General features: G+C 37.2%; 1 protein-coding gene across 1 annotated transcript; it reads left to right on the top strand.

Annotated features, from left to right (window-relative positions):
- Positions 1–7,566: 7,566 nt before the first annotated feature.
- LOC145685520 (zinc finger MYM-type protein 1-like) lies at positions 7,567–8,757 on the top strand. Its single transcript, XM_081757917.1, has one exon. It carries the CDS (start codon positions 7,567–7,569, stop codon positions 8,755–8,757), a length of 1,191 nt encoding a protein of 396 aa, XP_081614043.1.
- Positions 8,758–8,963: the final 206 nt, after the last annotated feature.

The raw sequence follows: 8,963 nt of genomic DNA, 5'->3' as shown, positions 1-8,963 counted from the left end.
TTGTTTGTTTATGTCGATACCACTATAAATTTGTGGTGAATATTTGGGCGTTACAGGTCTTGCAATGCACAAAGGTCTTTTTCGTAAAAACTATATTCAATTTTACGTCCTAATAACTTATGTGCAACAAGTTGAATCTGTGGAATGATTAAGGGAGTGATCGTAAATGTTTTCATAGTTAGAAGCCTGGATATGGAAACCCGCTTAACATGGGGATTTACTATTGTGAAATTTGGTATATTCTTCAAGTATATTACATAGACAGTATAATTATTATCAGTGACACTACTACTACTACAACTTTTATTATTATTATTATTATTATTATTATTATTATTATTATTATTATTATTATTATTATTATTATTATTATTATTATTATTATTATTATTATTATTATTATTATTAATTGTAACAACTCTATATGTAAACGTGAAAGTAAGGCGGCTTGCATTTGAATACTAAAAAACTAGTTGAATGAGAAACTCGGTAGTCGTGAAGTCTAGGAGTCAAGGACATTGCTCACTAGCTTCTGAATTTGGGTTGAGGGTCTAGGTTGAGTATTCGGGCTCGAGCCAAACACTGTTAAAAGTTATAGGGCACTGGCCAAATATCTTCAAAACTGCTCGATCCGGGTTTAGAATTGTCAACGACTCGAGCAGCTCGGCTTACAGCTCATTCACTATCGACCCGAACCGAGAAGTGAGCTGAGCCAACAACTCACCCAACGACTCGGCTAGAGCTCTCGGCTCAGTTGAGCCGAACCGAGCAGATGGCTCATCCCTACCAAGCCAGCTCGAGCCGATGGTTCACCCCAAGTGAGCCGGCTCGAGCCATCCTCTCAGTTGAGCCAATCCGAGCTGAGTTTGTTATGAAAAATCTCTTGTGTTTTCGCTATCGAGACGAGACGAGATGCGAGCAGTGTCCCCTCTCGTGAGCAACTCTATAAGTATTCCATATTACTGTTTAGCTTACATTTCTCATGGCTTTCGTTTTCCAGTGTAATCAGGCCATGATTTCAAGACGAGTTAAAACGAACGAACCATTTATCAAACTCGACTGAACTCGACGCGAAAAACTGAATCGGCTCGGAACTCGAATCGAGGTTATTACCTTTGACTTGACTCGAAACTCAATTTGAATTCGAGTCGAGTAGAGTTTTAGCTTGACTCGTGCTCATCGCTATGCGTTAGAAAAAATTGTTGCTTATTATTATTCTGCTAAACTATTTATATAATAATAACAATGTTGTTATGTAAAATTAAAAATACAGAATATAGAGAAACATTACATTACAACTAATAAAATGAGAACACATGAACTGGGAGTGAATCAGGACTTGCCCGTAACTCGAAAATCGATACATGCTTTTTAAAGCTAGTTTCAAACTCTATAATCAACGGGACTCTAGGATAAGCAAACTGATCTGAAAGAACCCCAATATTACATACCATCAGCAAACTATTTTCTAGTAATAAAGTAGGCCTGCTCATCAGAACACAGTTTATTCATATTAACCCCTTACTATAAATCGTTAATTATGGTACCCTAGTTGTTGATAAATATTTTCCGCCGCGGCAGTTCAGACTGGTTACTTTTAAATTTTGTCCACCATCATCCTCAGCTCTTAAGAAAAAAGTATTCTTTCAAATGTTCGAACGGTAAAATATTTTCATTCTCCATCTTTATAAAAAACACACCAATCAAAGTAAAATAGAGTACCGGTATCATTGCACTCCTAGTTCACTCACTGAATGTATTGATTTGGAGTTGCCAAATCTACGACAAAATATTCCAGGTGCTTGCAATCAGTACACGTGATTTTCCTAAGGCTGTCTTCATCTTCCAAAAACAGCAAGTGGCACTATGAACTTGGGAGCACATAGTATTTGCCTCCATCCAGCTATAACCAATGCCCTCAATTTCCTTCGTGCAGTTGAAACCGATTTTCCTCCATGCTGTTGTACAACGACAATTAGTCTAGTTGTCTACGTGTCGAACTGCTGAGCCAAAGGACGAGGGATCGAATCTCGGAGAAGGACATGAAAATTTTTATTACTTGCAGAATTATACATTTCACCCATAATAAAATGAGCATTCAAACAGTTTGTGTTTCCGTGGAAAAGTAAGAATTTATTTCAAGTTAAACTTGTGAGCAGTGAAGCAAAACGAATTGGGCTCATGGTTGTCCGAATATCTGACGGTTTGAATAAATCATACGACACGCCTTTAGTATGGAGTTAAAGAGCTTTCTGATACGTATAAAGAAATCTCACTGACCTAAAATCCATTACGAAATAGGACCTACCAGAAGCTTTAACACCACGTCTGCGTCACTTCGGTGAACGCTGTATCGAAACTTCCTATATAAATTTCACTCACGTGACGTCTAGTCAGTCGATCGTACTTGGTTTGTTAGCTAACTATGTTGAAGGGGTATAGACGAACAATATGCAAAATCCATTTTTCAATTTTGTCAGGAAACGAATAAAATGTGATGCCCTTATGTTTCAGAATTGTTGAACTTTTTTTTGGGGGGGGGGGCGAAATTTCACTCATCTGTTGTAAATACTGACTACTGCTGTTAACCATTGGTTTCTTTAATTTTTCATTTACACATCGTATCCTCTTTCAAGTAAAGTTCCACATGCCATTCCATTTAGTTTCATATATTCTGTTCGATTACATACTCATTCCTCAATCTCTTATAATATGTCCAAATTAACAAAACGGTTCTCTTGCTTTCTTTCTAATAATGATTATTTAGATTTCAAGAGAATTAATTTTAAATAAACATGCAACCAATTTGTTAATTACTACGAGCGTTGAGTTCTTCCTCATTGTGTGATAATATATATTCTTCAGTGTTTACATTCTAATAATAATAAATATTTATGCCAAACTTTGATATAATTGCACTATACGAAGGTTAAGTAGGTAATAAAGCAGTTCAAGCCAATATCTTACTTCAATCTGTATCGTAGATTACAATTATCGTTAAAAGAAATTGAATATTCGTATCCAAAATTGATTTTATGTAGGTAGGATGGTAGGGATGGGCGAGACAAGATTTGAGGTCGTCTCGTCTCGACAATATGCTGTAAAAGTGATGTCTCGACTCGAAAAATTTATATTTTTCTATTGGAGGAACTGTGCCTCGACTTGAATTTTGTCAGGAAAATTCTATCTCGAATCCACTCTGCGCATCCCTAAGGATGGACAGTTTGAAGAGCCCAGTATTCCAAAGCTGGCGGGGTAAGTATTCCAACTACACCATTACGCAACATCTATTTCAGATACAACCATTATTATACACTTCATTTCACAAGCTTCTTCTTATAATAACTATCTCGATTTCCTACTTAAATTCAATTATAGATAATTGTTTCTTATGTAGCAGCTAATATTCATGCTATACAGTATAAAACAAGTACACATTCAATGTAAATAAATAAAAATGTAAGATATTACAGATTACTGGCATTGCGATTTAATCCCATTTTAAGCAGTACATATTTTCTAAATAATTGTTGAAATTGCTTTATAAGAATCCAGATTATGATGTACCCTAAGGTTTTGTAATGCAAAAAAAAAAAAAAAAAAAATAAATAAATAAAATAAAATAATAATAATAATAATAATAATAATAATACATGCATATACAGTATAACCTCGTTAACACGAACTTGCTTAAGCCAAACACTCGGTTAGGACGAACAAAATTTCGGTCCCGGCATCGGTTTATCGGTTAATACGAATTTCGGTTAGCACGAATTACGAACTAATTTTTAGTCCCTTGAGTTAGTAAATATTTTCATTTAACACGAACTTTCAATCCTTTTTTTAAAGATCATTTTTCTTATTTTAGATTTCATTCCAGAATAGTTTTTGTCATACAGTATTTATACAGACGAAAATTGCCTTGTAAGTAAGAGAGAAACCAGGAACAGGTATCTTTCCTCTCTTATGAGGTGTTGATTCTGTCCTCCGTCAAGCGCTGAAAATGTTGGTGCTTGGCAGACGAGCTGGCGACAGCTCGAGACAAAAATCTTCAATCCCCTGTAACTGCAAACTGGTGACAGCAGTCAAAAATACCTTTCCATTACTAGCGGTACCCACCCTGCTAGCGGAGTTGTCAATTTTATAACTTGACCTTGTTTTCTGCGCATAAATTCCATTTGTGGAGGGCACTTATGCTTGCTGTTTCCACCACTTGACCTTCTATGTTCTGTGTTATTCCAAACTGATGTTGTAAAGAGGATTGATGGACATAGTACCAATGTAAACTTTTTTAAAAAAAAATCTTCGAAGATATGATAATAAACTTACTGTAGTGTTTTCACTTGAGGGTGGTATCGAGACCGAAAGTAGTCTCGATCTCGATCTCGTCTGGAATTTGAGACCGAGCCGTGCTTTTCGAAATCGAGATGACACCGAAACTGTCTCAGTCTCGTCTTGATACCATTCTGCGGATGGTATCAAGACGGAAAATAGATTTGGTCTCGTCTCGAATTTGGAACCGAGACGTGCTTTTCGAAATCGAGACGACACCGAAACTACTCAGTCTCGTCTCGATACCATCTTTAGTGTTATCTATGACATACATAATATACTGTAGTTATATGTATTGTCTGTATACTGTAGTGCGTATGTGTGGAGAAAATGTATTCGAATAATAAAATTTGGATCCCGGTTAACACGAATTTTTTTTAACACGAACTCCTGATTTTTCAATCCCTTGGAATTCGTGTTAACGAGGGTTTACTGTATATAGGTGTATTTTAGGGGACTTCCGGGCTTGATCCGCCCCGAAATTTTATGTTTATTCAAATAAAATATTGTAAAGTGAATGAAATATCTTGTAGAATGTTTACATTTTCAAGAATGAAGTTAGCAAAGCTCCCCGAAATATATATATGAATAATTTTCATTTTGGACGTGTGGTTTTAAGTATTCAACTGTGTTCACATTTCTCATTTTTAGCGTTTTCGTATATGAATTATGGACATGGCGGGCTAGTAAATGGGACAGGGATTTGAAAAGTGATAGTTTGTCGGATAATGTGTTTCCAACCACTTCACAGTGGAAATTTATATTTATAAAAAGTTCTCATATATTAAAAAAAAAGGAAGAATAACTTTAACGTTCCGCACGGAGGTTCGAACCGTCGCCATTCGCTTCAGAAATATGAATAGCAGTACTAAACCCGCTTGACCACAGACGCAACTTGCAAGAGCTTGTATTATAATATTGATAATAGCATCGCTCGAGCACAAATTTCTACTTGGATGTTTAAATATCCATTTTCTGTCGTTTTCAGCAATTTCCGCTTAAGATAATGGTTGATTTTGCATATTGGAACTGTGCATGAGGTATGCAATCAATATTAATTTTAAAAAAAAGTAGTTTGATTTTGTTTTTCATTTTCACATCGCTCGGATGACAGTACGATTTGTAGCTAGTGTCTATATAAAGAACGGCGGGAACATGCAATTCCCTGTGTATAGATCTCAGGCCCGTAGCTAGGAGGGGGCGAGGGGGGCTGAGCCCCCCCTGTGGCTACCTTCAGCTCCCCCTGAAACTTTCACCAGTGTTTCAAATGCTTCTATATAAAGAAACGAGCAATGCATGGAAACATTGTTTTTGTTTTTTCGTATTCAGACTTTGGCCACAAACTAAAGTTATGTTGTTGTTGTTGTTGTTGATTTTAGTTTAGCGTCCCGTTCAGCAGCGAGGCTATATGAGACGTGGACCTACTGATTAACGTGGAATCCGAACCACATGAGCTCCCGCCGGGAATCGAACCCTAAAGTTATGTGAAATACTTTGTCGGAAGCAACATTTCATTTATTTTGCCAACTACACTCCTTCAGTACTTTTATAAAAATAAACCAGAATAAACCAGATGGTTTTGTCTTCTTATTCTGTTTCAACCCGATAGCAGTTGGTATACAAAGAACGCCGTTGTCAGGCCTGGTGGCTTGGGCCATAAATAAGTCATCTTCGAATTCAAGGAGGAAGGTTAGGGATAGAGAGTTGCTGTTGTGAAATGAGTTGGGGGGGGGGGGGGAGAAGCCACCAAACGAAAAGAGAATAAAACTAAATGTTTTGTCTTTTTCCCCGTCTCGCCAATTTTCATCGGCGTACAACAGAGGTTTGAAAATATAGATTTTTCATGGCAGTACATTAAATCTTCTTTTACGATCCACAAGTACTTTCGTATGTAGGGTCAGTATAGTAGGCGGAGTGGCTGTTTTATTGCCCCTTCTACTGCCTCTCTTGGTGCCAGTCGGTAGCCATCAGACTTTCTTCGACATCAATAGATAACATTTGTTCATATGCGTAGTTCGTGTGCGTGCGTTAGAGAAGTCAATGTTCCGCAGTGGTGGGTGTTTGTGCTTTAGTGCCGCTCGGAGATACGCATAAGTTTGTGTCTTGGTGGAAGCTGTTTGAGTTTTCAGTGCATTAATCACTAATGACTTTTATAGTAATTAAGCGTCTGTTTTAACTGATTGCGTGCGCATCGTGATGTGTTTTGCGTTCTTTCTGCAAGCACAGTGAGTTTTTTTTTTTTAAATTAAGATTTCAGTATAAAAATGGATAAATCTATAATACGTACGAAAGTCACTAGTGACCCCGTTGTTTCCGTTCCATTATCAGCGAATGACAAAAACAAGAATATCAGTACTATACCACAAGATATTTCAAAACCGGGGGAAAATATTAAACAAATAAAACTGGAATCTTATCCTCGGAATAAAGACGGACGATGCTTTCAAACGGAATGGTTTCAGAGATTTACGTGGTTGGAATATTGGCAATCCCGGGATGCTGCGTTTTGTTACGCATGCAGACACTTTCAACCTTATGGATGTAAAGAAGTAGCCTTTACATCTAAAGGTTTTAGTAACTGGAAGGCTGCTCTTGACAAATCAAAAGCAGGTTTAATAAAACATGATGCAACAACCACACATATCGTTGCGATGAATATGTGGGCAGAGAAACAAAAGCGCGCAGCTGTAAGGAAACCAGTGTCACTTTTAGTAAATCAAAGTGTACTTGAAAAAATCAGTATTATGTAAAGAGCATCGCGGAAATTATTCAGTTCCTAGCTGTGAATGAATTACCAATGAGAGGGACTTATAATGTTGAAGAACACAAGGAACAGAGCCTCTTCCGAAATATGTTTCAATATACACTAAGAAAGGACGAGAAACTGGCCGATTGTTACAAACAAATTCCTCAAAATGCTTCCTATTTATCTCCGGAAATCCAGAATGATATAATTCAAATGATGACAGATACTGTTCGAGAAAATATTGTTGATGACATTAACAGTGCAGATGTGCCATGGTTCACTCTATTGGAGGATGGAACACGTGACAAAACAATCGAGAAGATGTGGGTATCGGTATTCAATATGTGAAGGACGGAAAAGTTCGTGAGTCTATTTTAAGCATAGAAACTCTGCCATCTCTTAGTGCCGATCTCACACTTAATGTTCTTCGGGACTATGGTTTAGATTGCACAAGACTGTTGAGCCAGTGTTACGATGGGGCTTCTGTGATGAGCGGGAAGAAGGATGGAGTGCAAGCAATAATACAGCATCGACTAGGACGTGATATTCCTTACATACATTGTTTCAATCACAGATTGCATTTAGTAGTAATTAAATGTGTGAACGATATTCCTCTTGTCAAACAACATTTTGATCAGTGTGTCATGCTTTATACTTTCCTTAAAAGAAGTAAAATTGCTACTTTGTATGAAGGTCGGAATCTTGCTCGTCTTTTAGAACACCGTTGGTCAGGACATTTACGGGTAATGCAAATAATTCGCGAGAATTATATGGAAATATTGGAGGTGCTAAAATTGGTCAAGAACGGGAATTTTAATGGGGATGAATTAGTAGAAAGTACTGGACTTATTCTGACTGTTGGGAAATTGCAGTTCCGATTTTGTTTGTTATTGATGAAAAAAATACTTGAAATTCTTCATCCTGTTGATAAAATTCTCCAGTCGCATGAAGCAAGTTTAAGTACCGCACGAAAACTGGTTGATACTGCTGTGGAAACATTGAACAATATTCGAAATGATGAAACGTTTCGAGATATTGTAGGTGAAGCAAATCGCATGATAGAAGATACCCACATTGAAGAAGCTTGTCAACGCCCTTCAAGAAAAAGAAAAATAAGTACGTCACTACAGGATTTTGTTGTAGCAGAAACAACTGGTGTAGGGAATACAGAAGTTGAGTGTTTGCGACAGGTGTTCTACGAGTCGACTGATTTAGTTCTTATAGAAATTAACAGACGATTCCACAGTAACAATGCTTTGTTGGACGCAGTTACTTCAGCAGAAAATCTCAAGCTTCCGAAAACAGACTACTTATCTTCATTAGGAATTACCATACCGTCTAAAGAAGAACTTGCTGTTGCAAAGGCGTATGTTCGCAAATGTAATTCTTCTGACGCCTTCAGTGAAATCTATAGGGTTAAAATAGCTTATGAAGATACTTATGCTCTACTTGGTTCTATCCGAACATTTGCATGCAGTACCGCGTTATGTGAATCTTCGTTTTCTGTGTTGACCCGCATAAATAGCCCAGAAAGACTTTCCATGAGTCAGAAACGATTGGCCAACCTGGTGTTTCTTGCGTTTGAAAAGAAACGAACTGCAAACATAGACATCATGAAAGTTCTGCAGAAGTTCAACGCAATGAAGAATAGGCGATTGCAGCTTTTTAAAGTCAAGTAAGTAGACGCATTTTCTTTTCTTTTCTTTTTCTTTTTCTTTTTTTTTTTAAGAATCTTGAGTTTTACGGGCCACGGTTATGCCGAATAGGCTAAAGGGGACGGTGATGATGAGAATAAATGAATGAGCTAGTGGAATGAAGAAAGTGGAAGGAAACGGGAGAACCCGAGAAAACCACGCACACGGTGTTTGTCCACCACAAACTTCAC

Source organism: Thermobia domestica, chromosome 5 (assembly GCF_964235325.1).
Source record: "Thermobia domestica chromosome 5, izTheDome1.hap1.1, whole genome shotgun sequence".
In the NCBI taxonomy this organism is placed as follows: Eukaryota; Metazoa; Arthropoda; class Insecta; order Zygentoma; family Lepismatidae; genus Thermobia; species Thermobia domestica.
This window is presented reverse-complemented; position numbering and strand designations above follow the sequence as displayed.